Here is a 25,131-nt window from a genome sequence, read left to right on the forward strand (position 1 = left end):
TTGAATGAATGAATTAGCATTAACTGAACTCTGCTATGAAACAATTCTGTTACATTTCATGTTGACGTTCACACTATACAGTAGCTAACGAGTGTTTACTGCACAGTATTACTTGCACGGACATTGACGTTTGTCTTGAAGATGTGTTAGAAATGCTCCAATAAATCTAAATATTAAAGCTCAAGAGATACTTTGTTGGGTTTTTTTCTACACAGCATCGTGTCAGAATCAGTGTGTGTTAACTTGTATTGAAATACTTAAAAACAGTAGCCCAAACAGACACAGTGGTAGTGGTACTTTGTTATCATTTGCTCCTATCTGCTGTTGCCTATAGGAACTGCATGCAGAGTACAGATATCATCTGATATCCAAATTATTGAATATATTTTAAACATCCTCTCCTTCCAAACATGAAAGAGAACCTGTGGTAACTTTCAGTTGTCATAAAAACTCAAAGGGTGTTTAGTTTGTCCAGTCTGGGCTACTACAAGAAACATGGCGGCCTCCATAGAGAGAACCCCCCTCCCCCCGATGTAAATATAAAGTATTTCATTATAAAGGGCCCATTCTAGGGTAAAGAAAAGAACAATTTGTATAATTTAGATGAAACACACTCGTGAGAAACATTACTAGGATTATTTTATATTAAATGTCTGTCAATAGATCCCTTTCAATCTTACACACTGGACTTTTAAGCTTTATATAATTCAAAAAATCCACAATGCCTGATGTTTCTCGTTTTATTCTGTCCTGTTTTTCTTTCATAAATTAAAGAATGATTTGTCAAGTATCTCTTAAGACCTTCAAAAGCGAGGTTTCCACTCACTACTGCATAAAGAAGGAATAGATTTGGATCAATGTTAATTCTGTTTAAATATAAAAAAAATTCCAGATACCCTTGTAAGTTTGTCTCTTAGACTTGGCTGTCAAACCACACACATGAACAGTATTTAATGATAATAAGTATCTTCACTGCAGATAAACCAGGTAGGATGAACCCAACGTTTTCTAACATCACCATCGATTGTGCATAAAAAAAAAGCTCTGCACACAAGGTCCAGCACACAAACAATAAAAAGTGACAGTATATTGTAGAAGTGTTTGAGGAGGACTCACTAATGACAAGGAATCGTTAGTTTCAGAGCATCAACACAGGACACAGGGTTAAGAACAGACACTAGTAACAAGTAACTTTAGAATAAAGAACATAACAGACAAACTGCTGGAGAGTTAAGTTCCATCTTCCACCACAGTGATGAGATCATGTTATTCAGAGACCTTCCTCACCTCCGGTAATGAAGTTCAACATGTCCACACCTGGGAACATTCAGCGCCCCTCTGGCTCCCCCATGTGCACAACACCAGTAATTACACCCCGGTCCGTCGCAGAAATACCACGCAGTGTGATTCGTCATCAGCAGCAGACACACAACCACAAGATTACCACCAGCAACAATGGTGAGAAACACGTTTGAATGAATAATGTTATTTAAAAACCATTAAATGCCTCATCTCGATATTTAGTGCGACTACCCACAATTCACTGTGTCTGTCTCACGCGCTCTGGTTTGTTAGCTGAGCACGCTCTGCAGTTAGCCCGCTGCTAACAACGGTAGCATGTCGCTCTCTTTTCCAGCTTTTCTACTCGTTTTTCAAGTCTCTGGTGGGGAAGGATGTGGTGGTGGAGCTGAAAAACGACCTGAGGTGAGTCTGTGTTCATTTAACCCTGTAACTTGCTCCCATTAGCTAGTTAGCCGCCATTGTTTAGTTCCAGCATTGTTGCTAACGCTAGCTGTTTGGAGCAGCGGCTGGAAACGATGGCAGACAGTGAGGCTCAAAAGTACCTGCTCCACTTCATACCTGATACCCGAAATATTTCCTGCACCACTCAGCCTTTGTTACTGTAGTGCTTGATATTTATTGTAAGGTATTATTCCTCTTGGGATGTCCATTAATGCCTGTAATCACTCTTACTCCTATCATCTTCTTTTTTTTAGCATCTGTGGAACGCTTCATTCTGTTGACCAGGTCAGAAATAATGAATGATATTCTTTTATTTTGACACACAGCTTCTACATTTTCTGTCTGACTTCCAGGTTATGGCTTCTAATCTTCTAAAGTCTCATTTTCTGCTTGTGTTTCAGTACCTGAACATCAAGCTCACAGACATCAGTGTCACAGATCCAGAGAAATATCCACACATGGTAGGTGTTCAGCTCACTCACTGTCTTCACATGTTTCAGTTCTAATGACATGTCTGACCTTTTGTTCTGTTTGGGGTCCCCTGTAAAAAACAAAACATTGTTTGATCACCATGATTTCTAAAGGTGTTTACTAACTTCAGGAGAAGTTCTTATATGGTTTTGAATTGAACACATTTCAGGAGTCCGTTGCAGAAAGTATTACTTCAAACTCAGCTGTGAAACATGTTAAAGTTTTTTCAGAAATAAGTCTTTAAACACACGTTTGCGTGTCAGGATCCCCACACAGGTGGATGTTAGTCTATGAGAGACAGTCGGATGCAGAAGCAGAGGTCTATGTTTGCTCGTGCTTGATGTTGATACTTTAATGATCCCAAAGTGAATTTAGGCATCTCAAAGTCACAGAGGTAAAAGTAAAGGGTTTTACATTTGGAATACGTTACCCATACAAAAGGAATCCGTGCATTTTCTTTGCAAAACCTCAAGTATAACATGCAAAATGTGAACCCTTTCTTTATCTGATGCAATATTAATGCTTTATAGTGATTTCAATATTTTAATGTGTATGCTTAGTTTGTGGCACAGAAAAATGTTACCACTTCAATACTTTTAACACATACTGGGTCACATAATGTCAATAAGACAATCAACAAGACGTTTACTCTGTTACAAATTTAAGAGTTTTAGAGAGACACACAATGATCACCCAAATACCAATAAATCCATCATCAGTTTTGTGTTGAAGTAATATTGGACAGCTTTTGTATCGCAGCACCTCCAACATTTTGAGTTTTGGTCGTCATCAGCTCCACTCTGTCTTGTTTTAATTTGTCTCCAGCTGTCGGTGAAAAACTGTTTCATCCGTGGGTCTGTGGTGCGGTACGTTCAGCTTCCTGCAGATGAAGTTGACACTCAGCTGCTGCAAGACGCTGCGCGAAAAGAAGCAATGCAGCAGAAGCAGTGATTTACCTGCACGATGGGGTTTAGTTCTGGGGGGGTGTATGTGTGGGGGGGTTGCTTGTGACAGATGTTAAGTAGTTAAAGTTTTCAGTTAATTTCATTTCAGTTCTTGTCATTAAGCAGTATTGGTCATTAGCCTCTGCTCTTTCACAAAGATTTTAAGTGCATTCCTGACATTAGCGATCAATAATTTACATAACTGTAATAATCCAAGTAATTTGTTTAGTTACGAAAAAGAAATGGTGCAAAGATGCAATTTTGAGCCCAGTGAAGGCAAAGATTTGTTGTAATGATTCTTTTGCATAAAACCAGCACTGTTGCTTATGACTGGGATTTTTTTTTTATGCCACTTCAAAATAAAAAGCTATTTTATTTACATTTTGACCAAGTCATTGTCATTGGTGGGTCTTTATTTTCTGCAGCTTTTCCATTGAAAGTTAGTTTTGTTAAATAAAATTATTGGGGAAAAATTAATAACCTTGACATTGAACCTTTATTACCATGAGCTGGTAAACAGTTATTTTGTAAATCACTGCATTTATGGAAAATAAAGAATCATTTTCCATGGCCTCTTTGTGCTAGTCATGAGCAGCAGCTTATAGAGACCAATTTACTCAATGTTAGCTACTGTTAAACTAACCATATTTATCATGCTTTATTTCCTTTTTCTCATACAAAGAGCTGAAGGTGTGGATGTTTTTGATGTGGCCTTTAGTCGCCCTCTTAAGCAGCTTTGTGATATATTACCAACAGCCCCTCAGTGAGAACACTAAAGTTGAGAAGTTGCTTCAGTATTTATGGCACTTTTTATGAGCAGGGAGACGAGCATGTGACACATTACCTGCGATCTGGGATTCGGTTATGGCCGACGTGGAGGGGAATCAAGCTTTATAGGGGCTTTATTTTGCAGCATATATCTTTTTAGTTGCTATTTACAATAAAAAATAAAGTAAACTGTAATTTGTGAATACTGTTTAATAATTTCATGTTAGAATGATCGGACCTTTCTGCAGGTCAGACAGGTTAAATGCTTGTGCTGTGTTAATGTTTATTGAGGAGTTGTATATTATGCTCGATGTGATCTACAAGTGATGTCCACTATTATGTTGCAATTTAATCAGGCGAATGTCTATATCCACTGTTATTTTTCACATATGATCAACTAAAATGAAGAGGCCCCTCTGGTGTTAATACATAGAAATTCAATACCTTTATTTTACATTCATACATCTATAACATTGTACAATAATTTTAATGAAGTTTAAAAAAAAAAAAAACAATTCAAAAACAAGTCCTGAAAATGTACAATGATGAATTTGCATGTTTTTTTTACGGTTGTGACAAGCATTTAAAAAGATATACACACACGTATACATAAACACACACTCACACACACCCACACTGGGAATTAGGACCAGTGTCGTCCTTGAGTTGTACCTTAATAGAGCTGGGCTGAATGGGGGAGGAATTCAGTCACCACAGAGAAAGGCACATTGAATACACAGTGTATGTACAAACAAAAACCTTGACACGTACACAACTTTACTGTAGGAGCTAGAACAAAGACCAAAACTGTAAACCTTCACTTATTAAAAACAAATTAAACAAAAACAGAAGTCAGTCACATCTATACAAATGCATTTGAAGCAAAATATTTTCTTGGTCATAACAAAGCAGTACCTTGAAATGCATTTCAACACTTAGATTGGCTCTGCCAGCAGAGAGCAATCCCACAGATATTATTACACAATATGTCACAATATTTATGCAGTTGCCCGCTTCCAGCACGCTGACAACTGGCAACAGTAAGAGAGTATCTCATGCATATCCTCATCAGACAGCAGCAGTCATCTGATATGTTTTAGACCAAATCCAATTATGTCAACGTCATGGTGACTTTTTTTCCCCTTTTGCACGAATATGGCAACTTGACATGGTGCAACATGTACGTACATCTACATAAAAATGTATAGACAACTCTATACAGCCGCAAATTCCATTATCTTAAAATATATGTACCACCCGTCAATCAAAATTTTCAATACTTCCAGAAAAGTAAGTTCTCTGATATAAAATACTTTATTTTCAAAAAACAGATTGTTTACATTCCATCCTTCAACAAAATAAAGCTTTATATACGTACCTTCAAAGCTTAGAAACACTCCCAACATACATACATGTATATATATATTTATATCTATATAGAAACAATAAAGTGACTAAGATGCCATATGTGGCTCTACGTTCACATGTAGTGGAAACCCGTTTAGAGTGGCGTACACAGCCAATTTATTTGTCTAATGAACACAGTGTGGCACTACAATTTTGGATGATTGTACAAGTTGGGGTCTTTAAATGCCAAGGTCAAGATTGCCTCCAATGAAACTGTTCCCTTATTGTGGCTCAGCACGCCTTCGTCAAATCGGTGGGCATGTCAGCCGTGGACATACGATATTGGATCTTTGTGTTAGTGATGGCGCCGTGCTTCTGACGAAGATGCAGCCGTAGCTGACTCTTGTGGCGGAAGTGCAGGTTGCATTTCTCACACTGTAAAGAAAAGCAGAGCGACATTGCTTAGTGGTTAGTTTATAGTTTTTCTGGAGGTTATGTTATTGTGTAATACTTTTTAAAATATAATGAAATATGTTATGTCAACCTACATGGTAGGGCTTTTCTCCCGTGTGTATACGAAGGTGGCTCTTCAGCGTCTGCAGGTGACGGAAGCGTGTTCCACAGATCTCACAGGGATATGGCTTCTCACCCGTGTGGATCAACACATGGGCACGGAGATGAGCTACCTGATTCAAAAATAAAATAAAAAAAATCAGCTTCAATCAAATTATCATCATGAAAGCAGCCCGAACTATTACTGGGGAATGTTTTTGAAAATCCTTTTACACAGGTTTCTGAAACTGCACATGCATTGGTATCCATTGTATAAAAAACAAAATACCCTTAAGGATGTTCTCTCCTGTAATTATGAGTACTTCTGTAAAGCTGATAATAACCCGACCCACCCATAATGACAGGTCAGAGTTTAGTATAAGTGCTATTAGCACATACTCAATAGAGATTTTGATGAATCAGTGTTAATACCTGCACAAAACGAGCTCCGCACGTCTCACATTTGTATGGCTTCTCTCCTGAGTGGATGCGAGTGTGAGTCTTGAGGTTAGCTGGTCGGTTAAACTGAGCACCACAGATATTACAGCGATACGGCTTCTCTCCTGGAAGTAAGAAATCAAAGAAAACACTTAAGACTTCAGCTGCAAAAATACACACACTTGAAAGCCAATAAACAAATCTCTTAGATCAAGGAGTTTTATTTGAAAGGAGCATGTTTTACTTTACCTGTGTGGACAGTCTTGTGGCTGGCAAGGTTGCCCTTATAGCGGAAAGCAGCCTGGCAGCGGTCACACTTGTATGGCTTGTCGCTGTGCACCTGAAGCATGTGTTGTTTCAGCGCCTCATCTTCCGCAAACTTGGAGTCACATTCGTTACAGAAGAAAGTACCGTTCTCTGATGGGGAGAAATCATGAACGTCAACTTCTAGTTCTATATTATATGAGATATCTTTTTATTTTCATTCGACACCAGCGTTTAAAATCTGTCATAAACCCACCACAACTGGAGTCAGAGTATTCTGAGTGTAGTTCTGTCATGTCTTCTGCCCGACGGGAGCGAGAGGTGTTGGGACAGACCTCCGAGTGCTGGGGGGGCTGGGCGCCACAGGAGGAGCAGTTCAAGCGGCTCAGGTAGTGAGGAGCGTGGCTGTCACCATTCCTCAGTGACCCCTCAAGTGCACTGAAGACAAAAGCAAAACAAAATACTTCAAGTCAGAAGAAAGCAAATGTTTAAAAGAAGACATAAACAAAAAACAAAAAAACAAGTCTGAGGTCATTCCAAAATAAAAGATCCTAAACTCATCCGAGTCGAAATTCCAAAACCGAGAGCAGTGACACAGATTTTTTTTTAAGGCTCATGGAAATACTGGATTATGGAAAAAAAAATATTAAAGGGTTAAAACAAAAAACCTGGCTGTAAAATCCTCTGCTCATATAATATCTTTCTTCATTACCTCAAAATCCTCCCAGCACATCATACATTCATTTTCTTGTACTTAAGCACATTGTGCGGTTATGTATTTAAAAAAAAAAACGACTCACCTGTTGATGATGTTGTTAAGACGACTAGCCTGGGGCACGGGCGGATCCTCGCTGTGATTGTTGCTCTTGCTTATGGTTTGTGGGTCGAGGTTCTCCGAGTCACTGGGGTGGAGGTAGGGTTGCAGACCGAGGTGCTGAGGTGACCGAAGCCCAGGATCCCGCAGCCCCACCTCATCTTCCTTAGCACTCTGATTCATAACAATGAACTTGTACTTCTTCCAGTTCCGAGCTTTGGGGTCCTGCGTGCCTTGCGGGGCTTGCACTCCGGCGGCTTGGGAGAGTCCGGCGTTCTTGCTACTGCTGGACTCAGTTGGCGAGTTGGGCTGGCAGTCTGATTTGAGGGGGCTCTGAGGGCTGCTCATGAGGCTCTTGCGTCCAGCGGAGGAGATTCCCAGTGGATAGTGCTGATGGATCAGGTCTTCCTCTGCCTGAGGAGCGAGCTCTTTGCCGGAGTCTTTCTGGTGCTCGAGGTTTAACACAGGAAACATACGCTTCCTTGTACCGAGACCGATAGACCTGTTGACCCCCTCGTGGCTTTCCTTCCTTATCTCATTGTCTCTCACTAACTCCCTGGAAGCGTAGGTGGTGGAGTGAATAATGCTGGAGGAGCTGCTGCCAACTGCCCTGGTGTATTCTGCCCTGATGCTGTTGGCGCTGTCATGCGGAGAACAATGCTTGTGGTGGATACTGCTCTTAGAGAGGTCTGCGAAAGCGTTTTTGGCATCAGTCAGCTTGCAGAGAGGGAAGGGGAATCCTGGCATGGGAAACTGCCCGTAGAGATGGTAGTTGCTGGGGGTGCTGACCCCGTTGAAGATGTTAGAGCTGTAGGGCCGTCCATCCCTAAACGGAGCTACACGGCTGTGCAAACTGTCAACGACATCATGGGGCCGGTATGCATGGACATCCTGAGGTAAAACCAAGGGACTGACCAAAAACTCATCTCTGGGCAGCTTGGCAGCTGGATCACTGTGAAGACAACCACAATGTTTAAAAACACGGAAACACTTATGAAGGATTTATATGATTTGTGGTGGAATTTTTCAACAAACCTGGATTTGATAAATCTGTGGCAGGTGTCCACAACATGATCCATCTGCAAGTAGATGGCTGTGTTCATGATAGCCATGATCAGACTTTCCTTTAGTGTGAGACGGGAGGTGTACATAAACTCCAGCAGGATGGCGAAGCCCTCTGGGTCTACTTTTGGATCCAGACTGATTGCATTAAGGTTGCACTTGTGGGAGTCAGTAAAGATGGTGTAAAACAGCCCACTGTAATCATGAAAAAGAAACAGAGTACAAAGATCAGTCACTTCTTTAAAGAGCAGCAGAAATATTGGCTTGTGTAACTCAACTTTAATAACACACACACACCTGCAAGCCATGAGAACGGTCTTGTGTGCACGAAACTGCTGTCTGTTCACCAAAATAGTGACATCTGTGAGAATATCTCTGTTGCGCAGCCGATTCAGGTTGAGCAGAACATCACTTGCATGGCGTGTGAATTGTATGCAGCTGTCTGCTGCGCAAGCCATTTTGTCTAGTTCTGCAAAGAGAAAAAAGAAAGACGATTATTTCACATAAAAGTGCCTTAACATCCTCCTGCTGTGCTGCAAATCACCCCTTTATTTAAGGCTGAAGTACAGGTAATCTTTAAGTAAATGAACTGGGCTGAAATTATTTATGAGCCTCAAAAGGTCTTTTATCAATGTGGCAGACTGAGCAGCAGGTGCAGCCTTCTCACCAGAAGGCGGCGCCATTTATTAGATAAACACAGTCTAGACGTTTAAATTTCTACCTCTGAAATAATTTCGTTCACTTTACTGTCTCTGGCAGGTTAATGTAACAATACAACAAATAAAGTTCATATGTTTATCTGATTAAAAAAAAAAAGCAGCACGTTTAATCGACTGGAAGACAACAGTATTAATGATATATTTCTGTATTTACCTAAATACACACAGCACTCTCTTTAAATAAATAGAACATATTTTTAGAATAAACTGTTTTACTGAGCATTCTTTAGATTCCATTGGCTTCCATTGGTTTTATTCGTCATGTGAATCTGAGCACTAACGCTGCGCATCTCTCTGACTTGCATGTAGTGGAAAAAAGTTGTGTCTGTCTCTGCCTCAGTTTCACTTCAGTATAAACTCCAGATAAAATAACGGAGAGTGAAAAGCGGCAATCTGCGCACTGAACTCCAAACTTATTTGATCATTCAAAACAACAGCCAAACTATTAATTTTAACCGCGACATGGTCGATTTTTTAAATTATAATCAAATGAACCCGGCGCAGCTGAAAATCTAACACAAGCATCACTTTCTCCTGGTTTGCTTTAATAAGAGCTGTTGTGGTGAAGCCCAGCAGCGCTTTCTCTGTCATGATGCATTTCTATGTTATAATGCATTTCCTGCTCATTTACTTTGAAGGAGTGAAAACTAATATTTCATTAACTCCATCGGGCCGGACAGCATTTTGAGCATCTTTAACTCAATGCCAACACTCGAGACTGTAACTGGACACGTCCGAGAATAGAAGCAGGGCAGAGAGCAGACTAAATATACTGACATCCTCCTTATCAGAGGAAGGTAAATGATGACAACAAGCTAGGTAAACACAAATAACGACGTTCACAGAAGATCTGGACGGACACAGCAGCATCCCACACTTTTATCAGGATAACAGTAAGATCCTCGGTACATGTGATGTGTCTGCTCCCATGTTGTGGTCCCGAGGAGCAGCTCAGATGTGAAGCTGTCAGTTCAGGACCGAGACCCTAACTCTGCCCTGTCTGTAGTTTGCTCTCGGATCACACTGGAAACACTTGAGTTGGTGCAGCGTCCTGACGCCTCAGCCGCGGAAACAAACACACACATAACGACACTAATATTTCCGCCTCAGCGTAACAGGAACATCAGGGCTTGTTCGGCGCAGTTCGGATTTGTGCGCTCCAGTGAATCATATGACGGCCGCTGAGTGGAAACGCAGCGGAGCCGCGGCTGCCATGCTGCCGACAAACTTGAGCGTGACAGCCCGCGCGCAGGGTGACACTTGACCGAGCACAGGTCGCTTTAAAGCAGAGTTCACAGAGGCTCCCTCAGACAAACACATCCACCGGCACCAAAACACTCATCCCCCCCACCACCACCCACCACCCCCATGTGCTACGAGTCTAACCCGGGCGGTATTACAGCGCTGCTACATGACTGTGCGGAGCGGAGCGGCCGCGGCGGGAGGCGGCTCTCCGTCTCCGCGGCTCCCGCAGCGCAGCGCCGGGGCGAGCCGGAGGATGCTGCCTGTCACCGCTCCAGAGTTTCAAGCCCCGCAACACACACACACACACACACACACACACACACAGACACACAGTGAACACTTGACTAAACACTGCACACACACGGACAACAGAGCCTATGTCTAACACAGCGGCACACAGCACAGAAACACTTCGCGCCAAATTAGAAGAAAAAAGGAATTTAAAAAATCACCTGGTAGCGCTTTCCTAGAAACTTGTTGCATCACCACTTCTAAGAACCCCAGTTCTAAGAATCACAAGAGCTCAATTCTCGGAATTTGAGCCCGGGACCGTACCACTTTCCCGGGGCAGGGGAGAGACGTTTTTTCCCCCTGTGGTGGAAACAACTACTTTCCAGAGCAGCTATCCCAACCAGAATGGCGCGTAGTGATTGTTACAGAAAATAAAACGCTATTAAAACGTTAAAGTGAGTCCAAAATCATATTTATATTAAAAAATAACGCAGGAAATCGTTTCGGAGTGACACGACCCCCCCTTTGCTTTTGGTTGAGCCCGCCGTCGCAGGGACGTCGAGCGGGCGACGTCAGCGGGCTGGGGGTAAGCCCCGCCCCCAGATTCTCAGAACTAATTTATATTCTATGACTGGAGCTGAAAGCCGCGTCGGTGCCTCCCGTCACATTGAACACACTGAGCCACAGCTTCATTAGTGCGGGCCAGCGTGATGCGACTGACTTTTCTTTTCCACATCAGACTTTTTTTTATTTTTGTAGCCAGATTTCCTGCCATCATAGATAGAGAGAGACAGAGAGAGAGAGAGAGAGAGAGAGAGAGCTGCGAGTCTCCACGGGGTTTGTTGACAAAGGAAAGATTTCATAGATGTGTATTATAAGCTGCAGTCGAGCGTGTTTCGTGCGGGTGTGAGTGTTGCCTTTTGAAGTTCAGTCGGCGCGTGGCAGAGTGGTGCGCCTGTTTGTATTCTCCTCTGCTCACACCTATGCACACGTACAGATGTTCTAGCGAACGAGCTGCTGCGTGACAGGCACTTGGATCGAACGGAGATTTACGCTCGTCGCAGATGCGATCGGCAGCGCGTTAACTTGTTGCATGGAAGCGAGGCATCACCCGTGTGGACGCACGACACCGGCAGTTGTGTGTTTCACGCACAGCCAACGTGTGAGGTGTTTGCTGTGTTAATGCTTTAAACGCTGCGAGAGCTTCATTGTGGAGTGTGATGTCCGGGTCAGTGGTTTATCCTCACTTTAGTCTGACTTCAGCCTCTTGTTACGTGGAAAGCTCGCTCTCGTTAGAAAAGGTTTCCTCCTTCCACACTGTTTATTTTTGTAACTAACTGTAATTAGTTGAAAGCAGGGGAGGCCAGTGGATTTGTCCATGTTAGTTGATGTGCACACTTTCAACAAACAATAAAAAAAGAAATACTCATTGCTATGCAAACTGAAAGATTCCTGGAAAACTAATTGAATGCATTGCTGTGATTTGTTTTTTGTGCTTCCATTTAATCTAAGGCATTTGTACTCCCTGTTGCATCATTTCTCAGAGTTGGGCCAGAATAAACTAAAAGTGCTTCTACGCCTCAGCCTGCTAGTATTGTCTTTTACTTGTGAGGCTTTTGCACAAATGATGGCATCAGAGAGAAGTTGAACCATGTAGATAGTTTCATCAGAAACCTGGTCTGTGTTTACTCATCCTTTACCAGTTCATTCTCTGCTTAAGATGCTTTCGGTTCCAGGATGTAAAGGGCAGCTTGTATTCATTTCATGAGATGTGGGCACACGTTCAGACTGTCTCTGACTCACCTTGGAAACTTTGTTTGCACTGATTCCAAAGTGCGGATTCTCCATCTTTGCTCATCCCGTTCACTCCATGGCACAGGAGGAGCATTTGCTGTGCTGAGAAGGACATATAAAAAGAAAATGATCACAAGATATTGTAGGCTACATTCAAAAATTGAGTCAATTAATAAAACACTCCCTTTAAAATATGTCCTTCATTTTTTTATATTATAAACAGAATACCGTATTCTCAAAATACTTAGAATTCTCTTGTATTTTATTAATTAGGTATAGATGATGATAATGTGGTGGCAAAGCATCAATTAGATGTTTGAATAATTAAGTAGATATTTTCAAATTATAAGATCCATTAGCTCCATTGTGGTCAATGTTAATAATGTCCGTGACTAATACAGAGCAATTTCCATGTTTGAGCAGACAGCCTTGCTTTGTGAATTTTTATTTTATTTTGAAAGGCTATTCCCATTAAGACCTTTAATACCTTGCTCTTCCTGTACAACTCCAAATTATCTAATATGTTTGTTTTGCAAATGTAAGGATAAAAAATTAAATTGTTTAATTATCCAAGCTTAAGACTTTCATGTTGCCTTTACAGTAAAATTAAGTTATTTCTCCAATTTTTTTACGAGATATAAGAATATAAATTGATAGCACTCTCATTACACACTAATGATTACCTGGCTTTTAAGTGGGACATTTAAGTTTTCAGTGATATTTGGCATTCACAAAACAGATTTTACATTCCAAATGAATCAGAGGCAGCTCCTGCCTTTTCTTCTCTTTTCTTACTTAACCCTTAGTGTGACAACACACTCCACTGTAACATAAGTGACATTTCCCCGTGGATCGCCCGAGCATCCGCCCATCTGGATCCGGCATCCCACTAAAAACACTCCAGGTGTTCACAAACCATCGGGGAGACAAGTCTCCAAAATAATTAAGACACACGCTTTTACAGCAATCTCCGATTCAGCACTGCCAAATAAAGACTATCTTGAGTTCCAAACAAAGAGCAGCGTCAACTTTATTTCAATCCACTTGGGGGATGTTTAAGGCACTCCAGCACCGTTATGCATAATGCACGGCCATAAACCATCCAGGAGTTAAGAGGGAGATGGGTAATTTACCAAGGCCTCATGCTGTGCCCAGCTATAGAAGGATGAGATAATTACAGCAAATCCTTGGCAACTTTTACTCAACCAATTCCTAGCAAAAATAAATGACCCACTTACAGAGGACAGAGAGAGAGAGTGCAGGGTAGCAGATCAATACGGCCCTGTCTAAACTGATGGGGAAACACTGTCACATTATGAACTGTGTATCGGTTAATCCTGGATCTCCATTCAGGCTGTATAATTAAACAACGGGTCACAACATTAAGGTCTTGGTCTCTTTGTCTGAATGGCAAGCTGTTCAGAAACAATCACAGCCGAGGCGAGCTGTGACGGTAATTCAAGACTGCCCGGCCGGTAACAGCTGCACATTAAAAAAGAAATCTTGTACATTTTTGACACAGTGTGAAACATCTCTAAGCCGTATCATTGCCTACACTCGGTGCACGATAGGTCATTGAATAGAAATGCCCACTGACAAAAGCCCGAGGCCCGGAGGTTGCCTCACTTTTTTTTTTCATAAACTGCACACTTTTGTCTCGTTTCACAGCAAATTTCTGCCAACTTCAGTGTTCATTGTCAGCAAAGATGTGAGTGTGGAGTTTTGTTCTGAGAGGCATGATGCAACCAAGCTGTAACACCAAACAGATAATGCTGTTAGCTACAGAGGCCTTTTTAGTTCCTTTCTTTAAAAGAATTTCTTTTTATATTGTTAAGTTTCACTTTTTTAACTCCATGCATCCCAGAAGCATTTTTTTTCTGCTTTTGTCCACAACAAAGTTGCCTTTTTTCAAGCACCCATCACAAATGCAGGTCTGAATTGCAGCTCAGTTATTGTGTGTCAGTAAAAAAAAAGAGATTTGTTCTCCCAATCTCACTTCATGTATTTATCCATTTCCCTTGATCATCAGTTTGAAGCGATCATTAAAAACATACAGTGTGATATGCATCATTTATAATGCCTGTTAAACAATATGATGTTTGATAAAGATGCAGTGAAAAATCCAATGATGATACTTCAAAAGGTTTTCTGTGCAGGTAGTGATGAACACACTTTACTCAGATGGATGTCTCCTGCTTTTTAAATTAACAGACAAATAGGCAAGTTGTATTCTGACATGAAATCTCGGAAACAACGCTGCCATGTGTCTCTGCATTTACACACACACACACACACACACACACACACACACACACACACACACACACGGTTCAAATTCAGCTCTCATCACACTTGACAAGGTTAAACATACGGAGATTAACAGTGGTATCAAATAATAGAGATAAAAATGTAAAAGGATTTCATATATATATATATAATCCTGTGCAGAGACTGATGGCAGCATGTTGCATGATTTGAGGTGGATATAATTTTTACATTATAGTTTATTTATCGGGCTTTGTTGTGTTGTTGTTCCTCTTCCTTACTTTTCTGTTCTATTTAAATGGATTTTAGACACAACAACCAAACAAGTGTTTCAGCTTTAGTGGTGAATAACTCGGCTCCCTGGGCATTTCAAAGTGTTGTCTAACACTGTTTTTATTCTGATTTATCAGTTATTTCGAAAAGTAAAACACAACCTACACATCACAAGCAATGTTTGAGTAGGTTTTCCTGCAGTGTGCCTGCGTGGATAACCTTGAGTTCACCAGCTTGAATGTGCAAGCTACATGCTAAGGTTGTAGTCAGAGCAGAGGCGTGTTAGTGGACCAGAATTCCAATTTAGCCAAATCAAAGCATGTAGATTCAGGACTTTCCACGCGGCCTGCAGAGTCCAAGATGATGGAATTTTCCACGCATACCAGAAACAGTCCCTCGCCAGCGTGCTATCAGCTGGATGACAGGTCAGTTACTTCCACAAAACATTCGTGCAGTATATTCCAAGTGCATGGTAAAAGCTAACGTCCTTAAAAACCATTACAATCTCAATGATATATTCTGTCGTCTGTCACAGAGGCAGGACTCCCGAAGAGCACAGGAGGAGGAGTTGTTAAAAATTGGGATGACTTCTGCACAGATTGTTTTTGAAAGCCCTGTTATGTGTCACTTCATAGATTCAGTTTAGTATTTTAACAGAGGTATCGACTGCCTGACATATAGGGTTTAGAGCAGGGAATCAAACCATGTACAAGTGGGACTTATCTATTTTCTACCACTTTCAATAATGATCCAATAAGAATCATCATCTGGTCATGTGTTATGAATGTTATAAGGCTCCTTCCTATTACTGATTTTGTTTTCTTTGATTTGATAGACATGCATACTCCTGCTTACAAATGTACCTATGGCAGTGATTCCCAATAAGGGGGATTTGTGCCCCAGGGGGTGCTGACTGTTGTTTACAAGCTAGAAGTTGGAATCATTAGCAAAAATAATTACTTCATGAATGATTTCAATAGTTTGCTTAAAGAGGAAAAACATTTGAAATAATAAGACAAAAGTAATTGATAAACAGGTGAAATAGTTATCATAAAAAACAAACGTTTAAATAGTTCAAAGTAACACCCAAGCAATATACTACAGTCTCTATATATTATAAACAGCTGAAAAAGATGTCCAACAGTAGCCAAATGGATGAGTAGCTGATATATAATGTTAGCTTAAAGTTCAGTTTTATCCTTTAAAAATAATTAGCTAAAATCAAAGGATATACATGAAATAATTTATACAGATTAAATTAAAAATAAATCTAAGTGACAGTAGACATTTTTTGCTTTTACTTGTCATTAATATGTAAATGTTGATCGCAAAATACAATCACTAACGAATAACAACACTGTGTTTATATGGTACCATATAAGTCTTGCTTTCACTATGTTAGTCTGTCTGCCACCCAGCACAACAAAATATTTGATGCGAAAAAAGTGATGGCTTGATTTACGACACAAAAAAGTGTGTTTGTTACTGCGAAACCAAAATAGAAAAGAGTGAAACTCAGTCTCAGTGGGGAAGTGAGTCCAGTCCCAGCCCAGTGATCCCAGTCCTAGAGGACACAATCCAAACGAAAGGCACTCAGAGCAAGGAGACCCTTTAAGGATTGGGCCCACCAATGTGGCGTCCCTTTGTCCCGATGGCTCCCATGACCAGTCAGACTATGAGGAGAGCTCTGGGAAGTGAGAGGGTTCAAAAACTTGGAATTACTTCTCCTGGATCAGTAACTTATTAATACAACCAGGTGTTTTACTCTGCCTTCATCATAGAGAACTGGGTTTCTAGTTCAAGTAGCCTAGCGGAGGCCATGTTGTCATCCGGTCTTTGAGAAAGCGGTGCCAACAGTGATGTCACTGGGAAATGCACGTAAAGGGGAATCAGCCCATGAATTTCGTAGAGATGTACGACTATATCAGACAAAAACGATGGGAGGCAACAGTGTAAAATGTAAAATGCCTGATTAGATGCTAAATGTGTGCTCCAGCTCACAGTGTGACTGGACATATATTCTGTCTTCATAAGAAGTGGTGTTTCCCGTGTTCATGAGAGCAGATTGATGGTTTTTCCTTGTATCAGCAACAGTACACACAAAAAATAGGAATAGTTAAATAATGCATTAAAATGAAATTTAAGTACGTATTCTGCTTGACAGACGTATTTTCTTAGCATTACGTTTTATAAGTTTAAATATTCCCAAGTCAGGAGGGAAACACAAACACAGGGACATCCAATGATTTTAAGTGTCTCTTGTTACCAGTGATGTGCTGTAAAAAACATAAACAGAGCGTGCCAAAGCAGTGCATATAACCCGTGAAGATGTCATTTCAACTTGGCTGTTTGCTCTGTTTAGGCAATAGAAGTAACATTTCTGCTGTATTTCCACTGTACCGCTGAAATCTTCCATTAACAACAAGTTTGTGGTGGTGATAAAGATCAAGACCCTAAGTAGTTGGACAAGTTTTAAATCTTGGTTTTGTATAATATACCCTACAATCCGGATTGTTCACATCCCCTAATCTGTAGCATTCTTCACATAGAAGAAAAAAGTGAAGAGAAAGGTCCACATTATCGGAGACTGTAGGAATCACCTACTGCTGCAGTGTTTTTTTTATTGGGGTCTGAACCATTCTCCTCTCTTTGTTGCCCTTGCTCTCTTTCGTGCCGAGGCCCAGTTTTACTTTTAACAAATTCTCCCATGTTGCACTGCTCCCATTGCCAGGTCAGAGTAGCTGCCTACATCATGATGCCAACTGCTGATACTGGTTTACGGGGCTGGTTAAACAGGAACTACACACAGCTAGCTCCAGGGCACGCTTCAGCAAGAACCACACACAAAGTAGCAACAGTGCTCATCCACCACTTTAGCTGTTTGTCTCCATTGCTGTGTTCCAAAATGATATCCAGGATGATATTCTGGATAAAGCATTGTAACATTTCTCATTAGATATATATATAACTTCCCCACATAAACATGAGAGGTAACTGCAGCTACAGTCTAAAAGTGTACCGTAAAAAAAACACAGTGGCTCCAGATGAGCTTTCCCAAATTTGATTTCAATACAAGGAATCTGGCATACGCCCTCATATATTGGTGGACATTGCATCTGCCTCAAACCTTCACAGCTTCCATTAGTATATAGGTGTATTTTATTTTCAGCTTATTTTGTTCTCCTCCAGCCAAAGCAGTAAACGGATTTTAAAGCCAACATGGAAACATGGGATTGGCGTGGATGAAAGCAATCCTACAAGCTGCAGAAGTCAACCGCTTAAAAAAAAATAAATAAATAAATTTAAAAAAAAAGTAAATTCTGGGCACTGACATGGATTCAAGAATGGATAATTCCATCATATCAAGGAAAATATAGGCATAATGCATTTAATACACTTCTGTATTCAATTTGTGAATTTGCGAACAAAGAACATTTTTTCTATCAATTCTGTCTTTTTTTATTTTTCTAGAATATTTTTCCAAATTTCTTATTTCTTTTCCAATGACATGATGATATGTCCTTTATCTCTTGAATATTTAAACTTACTTGTCAGAGCCTACATCCTTATTCCATTTCATTCATGAGGTCAGACAGATCTCTCTTCTTCTAAATTCTGGAAAACCTCCCACTCTTTGTGTTGGGACACTGGATGCTCGACGCAAATCAACTTCTATAACCATCAGGCCTCATTCATCTGCATTTATGCGAGTTTGAAAAGAGGAAATTAACATATTTTTTGACTGCGATTTATTCTTGAAAAATATGTCGTACTCAACAGCTTCTGTATTCCTCGGTGCTAACAGCCCAGGAAATACCAGGTGGAACTGCTGAAGCGCGAGAGCAGCGTGACACCTCCTGTGCTCAACACATGATTGTTAACTGGTCCACATCACACAAACACTGGCTGTGCTTTACGTGCAAGCATTTCTCATATTATCACATATATATATATATATATATATATATATATATATATATAAAAGGATGTTGTGTTCGGCTTCTATCCTGCTGCTTAAATCATTTTTAGAAGATGTTCAACACAGGTTCACCCCAACTACTGACCTTTGTTTTCAATGTGTGTCATGTGGAAGAAACTTACAAAACTAATTTACATTAGAATCAAAAGTGAATCACAAAGTTCTCGTACATTTGCTCAGATCGGTTCCTGCCTGGTGTAAAATGCCTGTTTTACATTTTTACATATTTTAGATAACCCTGTGAGGACATAATTAATTTGCTTATCAGATGTCAGTTGCTCCTATCGCGGTCTGCGTCTACTTTATATCCTTTAATGTTGCTTTGCATGCATGTTGTGTCTGAGCAAGTGATTCCGCAGGACATGGATTTGATCTGAGAGATTAGCTAACATGAAAGCAGTATGGAAATGTTGGGATTTATCGTTGGTTGCAGCTCAGGTGTGAACGAGTTCGTGTTCCTGGCCTTTGTGAGAAAGTGTTTGTTACTGGGGGTGTGTCGTGCTGATGTTGCCCATGTTCCTGTAGTCTTCTTTGTAATAAGAAGGTAAATTGATTGCTTTCATCAAATTTCAGCAGTGAAATGACATGTAGACGCATGTCTTTTCACTCACTTTGCACTGCTCTTGAGAAGAAAGTCAATTCCACTGATAATAACCAAAAACTAAATATGCTAGTGTTGGATAAACCTAAATGACATATTTCTAGAAAATAATCAAGCTCAGTTTTTAAAACATTTTTACATTGCACTTATCGCATAATTTTCTTGGGATTCCAAAGCCACATAAAATATTGTGTCAAGTTCATTAAACATTTTTTTTTTTAAATTAATGTTTTGTTAACCCTCCTGTCATTGATTTAAGATATTGTCATTTTAAGATGTTAATATCATTGTTCAAGACATTTAACATAAACAGAAAGAAGAAGTCTCACCTTTTTTCTGCTGGAAGGAGTGAGGCATGATGGGAATCAGGTGGCGGTGCTGAACCTTGAATTCAAAGCTGTGAGCCCGGTTGTGGATGTTAAAGGACCTCCTCTCACAGTCTCCTCAGTGGTGCCAGTCACTGAGATCAGTCAACTTTGCCACCAGGCGATCCAGAGCTCAGGATAAACAAAACAGCTGTTTTTACCGGAGTGTTAGTTGTCTGGGAAGAAGCTGGATGATCCCGGATGCTGAGTGTGACTGATGCCGAAGCCTCTCCCAGAGTGGCGGCTAAAGCTTGGAGGGATGAAGCTGTCTTCGTCGAATCTGTGTATTCTCTCGGTGGCGGAGCAGCTCTGGCGAAGCCTCGTGTCTGTCGTTGTTCAGCAGGATGGGGAACGCTTCTGGAAAGGCAGGCACGGCAGCACGGCTGAAGTGAGTCGAGTCGACTGAGCACGCTTCATGTCAGCGAAATGGTCCACAGGGCATCTCTGGTTCTCAGAGCTGATAGGCCGTCTGCACTCTAGCATTCATTGATTGTAGCACTCGGTCGCTCCACTTTTCCATGAATCCTAAAACCGTGAGGCAGCCAGGAGTTTTGGAGGAGAAAAAAAACGAGATTAAACAGCCCGTAAAAATAATCCCAGTTTTTCTATATATAATTCATTTGAATGAAGAGTCTAAAATCCCATTAAGCCACAGGAGCACAAACCATAGACTCGCAGTGCCTTTAACATGGAGAAACTCTTGGAGCTCAGGCCATCTGCCAGATCAGCCTTTCATATACGGCAATGACACATTGTTTTATAAACAGAGCTTTTATACAACAAACATTTCAGTGTCCTAGAGCATTAATCTACCTAAGCTTATCTCAATCCATGGAACTAGATATTGCTCTTTATAACTTGTCTAGTGGAGGGGGTGTTATTACATCACACCAGCTGTCACTTCAACCTGCCACAGCCAATAGGAAGGTCACTACTGTGGCTGCCGGAGACAAAATTAGGGAGGAAAATCCTGCAAACTGTGGAGCAATATTTAGTAACATCAATGTTGAGATGTGTTTTTGTGGCATTGTCAACTGTTTAAGGTGCAGCTGCATGTCATGGATGTAAACATTTTTTTTATTTTTGCTGGGGAAAAAACTCCACTGTGTTAATGCAAAAGCAATTTGCCGAATGCACATGTATCAGTGTTTTTTTGATCGTACTTGACACCTGATGTTGAACTCAGATTAAGTGAATACACATGCTGTCTGTGCAGATAAGCTCACCTCAGCGGGTAAGAACTCCCAAAGCTCTCACAATTAACAGCATTACAAGCTGCACAGCATTACTGTGTTAGCACTGCGTTGGTTATAAGTGCTGTCAACATTACAGAAAAATGAAATATGCATGCGTCAGAGTGTGCACTTATACCAGAAGAATTAAACATTAGAGGGGAAAAAAATATATATATTGGTGTTTGACAGATCTGTCTATGCACAGTATGTTCATCGCAGCCACGGGATAATCCATTGGATGAGTGGACTAATATTCAGCCAATCCTACTAAAGCCAAATTAGTCCAACACATTTCCATCATATTTCAGAATAAAGCAGCCCCTAACAATCTGAGCTCTCGGGATACTGATGGCAAATGACCGGTGAGCCCTCAGATCCCTGTGATCCCGGGATAAACTTCTCATGAAGCAGCTTAAATCTCTGAACTGACACACAAATGAAAGCCAACAACAGGTCACACCGCCCCAGAGGAACACTTTGATTACTGCACTGTCCTCTTACTGTCACCGGCAGAAGCAAAAAGAACCTGGACACTGCCTAATATAAATAACAATAAAGACCTCAGGACAGACTGAGGTCCAAGTGGTTGAACCCCCTCCATCTCCTCCCCTCCTCTCCTAGTCTGTGAGGCTTATAAGAGGATGGCTTCTGTGCAGCAGTGTATGAGTGACCTTAATCATCAGAGGGATATTTGGGTTTTATTCGGCAGCGATGTGATGCAGGCGGTCACCACTGTGTTAGACTGGCAGGCATAAAAAATGAGAGGGGGGCAAGGTCGGTTTGCAAAGTGTAATCCATATCATCCCGCTGCAGAGGCTGCGCTGCCGCCGGCCCCCGGGCCAAACAGTGTCAAACACGTTTTGATGTTGATAATGATGTGGGATTATGCTGTCATCTGATGTAATTTCAGTCTGCATTAAAATTAACAAAAGAGGGATCAGGCAAATTCTTTAAAAGGGACCATTTCTTTATGTTTTTGTTGCAACCTTCTAGATGCACACTTGATTCGATTTCATGAAGTGTTTATTTATTTTTAGAGTGCAGTTACACTTCATATTTCAAGCTTGGCCTTTCCCTTGGAAATATAAGATCAACGATTCACAGCATCCTTGCTCCGTGCAGCATGCCTTGCAGTAATTCATATCACCAGGGTCTGAAAAACCAGAAATCGAAAACAGTGACCCTGCACTGTCTGCAGAAGAATCGAACGCCGACTTTTCTTTTCCAAGAAAAACATTTAATTAAAACACAGCAGAGCTTGTGAAGCAGCCCAAATTAATAGAGTAATAATCAAATCATTTGATTTATCGTGTCGGCCAGTATCACATACATTTCTTTTCGATGCCGTTTTGGATTTAAAAGCTCAGACCTCTCCTAAATAACCTGCCACATCGCGCTGGTGCAGCTTCCTGGAGAAGTCCCGGGTCATTAGTGTGATAACCTTTGTGAGGCAGTCAACTGCAGGTAATTATCACATCGGAAATGTATAACACTTGCTTTTCATTTCACACAGATCTTTAATCGAGCCTCACCACTGGCCTTTGTTGTGCCAACATGGAGCTTCCCTAGTATCCATGGTGGCTCCTGTCAGCCTGAAGAAAGGTCACACGTGCCTCAGCTCATGCTTTGAATTAGCTGGCATTTATGAAGTGGAGAGAAAATACATTTCTAAGAGAAAGAGACATACAAACACAGGCTACGTATTACAGACGTGTAACAGAAGTGACGGCTTTGTCGTGAACATCCGAGGATTGTCTTCCTTTAGTGGAATCACGGCAGAAACCTGTGATCTGTGAGTTATGGGATTAAAATGTGTCAGAGGCTTTCAGGTGTGAGTTTTCATTGTGTCAGTGTTTTAGCGCACGGATGACGTGTTCAGTTTGCAGAACAAAGAAATATCAAATTCAGCGTTCATGTTTTTAAAGGGTACAGTATGCACAGAACATTTTTATCACTCTACTAGCAGCTCCATGCACACAGCTATAAAGAAGAAGACTGTTTTTGTCTCATCCAACTGAGCGGCTTTAAGATGAACAAAATAATAGTTATAATGATAACAATAGTAATAAACAATAAAAACTTTATTTATATAGCACCTTCAAGACAGCTGTTACCAAGTACCTCACAAAGAAAACAGCATCAAAGGCAACAAGTAAAATAATACAATATCATTTTAAATCATATACAGCAAATTATATAATACGAAATCTAAAATCTAAACCAGCAGATTAAATAATACAACAGAATTTTTAAGTAATGGCAAAATAAAAGGTAGAAAATCAAGTAAAAGCCTGTTTGGTAAAACTAGTAAGACTAGAGATAATAAAAAAATGCACAGTGAAGTCCTCGGGTGAACTACTGCAGAGGGTTGTTCTCTGGCAAGAAGCTCTATGTATGTTCACAGAGATTCTTTCAGGTGCTTATTCCAACAATAAACATATATTGTGCAGAATGTCAATGTCTCTGTCCGTTGGCCTGCACCTGTTCTAACCTCTGTCTTGTCACATTAAATTATATGTTGTGTCAAATTTTGTCTCTTAACACACAAAGCTTTTTTTTAAATTGTCCAGTTTAATTCTGTACCGCCAACATTATCAATAAGTGGAACCGTCTTGATTTTGTGTTCTCCCAGCTTTGCGTTTCCTTTACAAACAGTGTGTGAATAATTAATGCTGTTTGTTGCTGAGAGGAAATTTTGCAGGATTTTTTTTAACCAAACATGATAAAACAAACAGTGGCATCTTGTTAGAATAATTGAGTGAATTAACTTTTCTTTGCCTCCTTTTTAGAGTAAGTGATGACAGTTATTTTGTTGTCGGCTAAGAGCCTGAACTTGCACTTTATTTTTTGTTGTTACAAGCAATGTTACAAGCTGCCTCGCAGGAATTCCTCACCTCTGTCTCTGCAGGTCGAGTGCAGTCTAACATCATGCCCCGAGATTTTAGGAATGTCTCCGTTGCATGTTTGTAGTTTCACAGCGCAGGAATGTCAGCGTGGCTTAAGATCCAGAGATGTACCACTCATTGTATTTACCTCACACGGGACCGAGACAAGGAAACATTAAGGATCTCAGGATCCTGAGCAGAAAAACAAACCTTCAGGAACCCGTTCGCTGAAATTCAAAGCTGCATAGGTTCGGCTGGAGAAAAGATTCATCTGCTGGGAGAAGTTGCTCTGAAATACATTGTTGTTTGACTCGTCCAGACTGTGCAACTTCATCCTGTCTCCTGTTTCTCAACAGAGGAGACCCCAGCACAAACAAAAAGGCAACATGGGTTTGAAATGTTGCACTTGAAAAAATAAATAAAATAAAACATTTAAGGGCGCATTCTGCTTTGTTGCAGGGCAGATTTTTTATAGTTGGACTCAGCACCAGGATATGGAAAACCCTAAGAAACAAGCAAGTTGTTTACTAATCTACTGACTTACTGGATTTTATTATTATTATTTTGTCATAGTAAAGAAAAAAGGCTCATTCATTCATATCGATGGCGGCAGTGGATCATGATGACGGACTGTGGATTATGGAGACATCTGATTGTGGTGGTGGATCCTGACCGTGGTGGCAGCTGATCGTGGACTATTATTTTCAACAAGACTGCTTGATATACAATATACCTACTCACATACTCTACCATTACTGACAATAACTTCTCATTTCATTTACTTTCCATTATGTTACAAACTGTTTATTCTAATAAATGTTGTAAATACTGTTATTTTGCTGATGTTCTCAGTTACATGTGGCATCTACTGCACTTCTGTCCGTCCTGGGAGAGGGATCCCTCACATGCGGCTCTCTCTGATGTTTCTAGGTTCTCTTTCCTGTATTAAAAGGGTTTTTTGGTAGTTGAGGGTTAAGGGCAGAGGATGTCGCTCCTTGTTAAGCCCTATGAGCCAAATTGTGATTTGTGAATATGGGCTGTACAAATAAAAAATTGATTGATTGATTGATTCATATCACATTCTTGTCTAATCATTGTAAAGTCAGATTTATGGGGGGAATGTTTAAGTGGGAATA

At 40.6% G+C, this 25,131-nt stretch overlaps 2 protein-coding genes across 3 annotated transcripts; one reads left to right on the top strand and one right to left on the bottom strand.

The window, feature by feature from the left end:
• Nucleotides 1-1,308: 1,308 nt before the first annotated feature.
• smx5 lies at nucleotides 1,309-3,549 on the top strand. The gene is made up of 5 exons (XM_034583218.1): nucleotides 1,309-1,458; nucleotides 1,637-1,704; nucleotides 1,998-2,028; nucleotides 2,145-2,204; nucleotides 3,040-3,549. Exons 1-5 carry the CDS (start codon nucleotides 1,456-1,458, stop codon nucleotides 3,163-3,165), a joined length of 288 nt encoding a protein of 95 aa, XP_034439109.1. The 5' UTR covers nucleotides 1,309-1,455; the 3' UTR covers nucleotides 3,166-3,549.
• A 1,517-nt stretch (nucleotides 3,550-5,066) lies between these two features.
• On the bottom strand, nucleotides 5,067-20,131 carry bcl6aa (BCL6A transcription repressor a). Of its 2 annotated transcripts, XM_034583216.1 has the most exons (10): nucleotides 19,840-20,131; nucleotides 12,402-12,494; nucleotides 8,701-8,872; nucleotides 8,377-8,598; nucleotides 7,328-8,293; nucleotides 6,784-6,965; nucleotides 6,513-6,680; nucleotides 6,258-6,388; nucleotides 5,822-5,959; nucleotides 5,067-5,708 (listed from the first exon to the last, which is right to left on the bottom strand). In XM_034583216.1, exons 1-10 carry the CDS (start codon nucleotides 19,865-19,867, stop codon nucleotides 5,565-5,567), a joined length of 2,244 nt encoding a protein of 747 aa, XP_034439107.1. In that variant the 5' UTR covers nucleotides 19,868-20,131; the 3' UTR covers nucleotides 5,067-5,564. The 2 variants fall into 2 exon arrangements, with proteins under 2 accessions (XP_034439107.1, XP_034439108.1); XM_034583217.1 differs by lacking the exons at nucleotides 12,402-12,494; nucleotides 19,840-20,131 and adding an exon at nucleotides 10,820-10,951.
• Nucleotides 20,132-25,131: the final 5,000 nt, after the last annotated feature.

This window comes from Hippoglossus hippoglossus, chromosome 4 (genome assembly GCF_009819705.1).
Source record: "Hippoglossus hippoglossus isolate fHipHip1 chromosome 4, fHipHip1.pri, whole genome shotgun sequence".
NCBI classification, from domain to species: domain Eukaryota; kingdom Metazoa; phylum Chordata; class Actinopteri; order Pleuronectiformes; family Pleuronectidae; genus Hippoglossus; species Hippoglossus hippoglossus.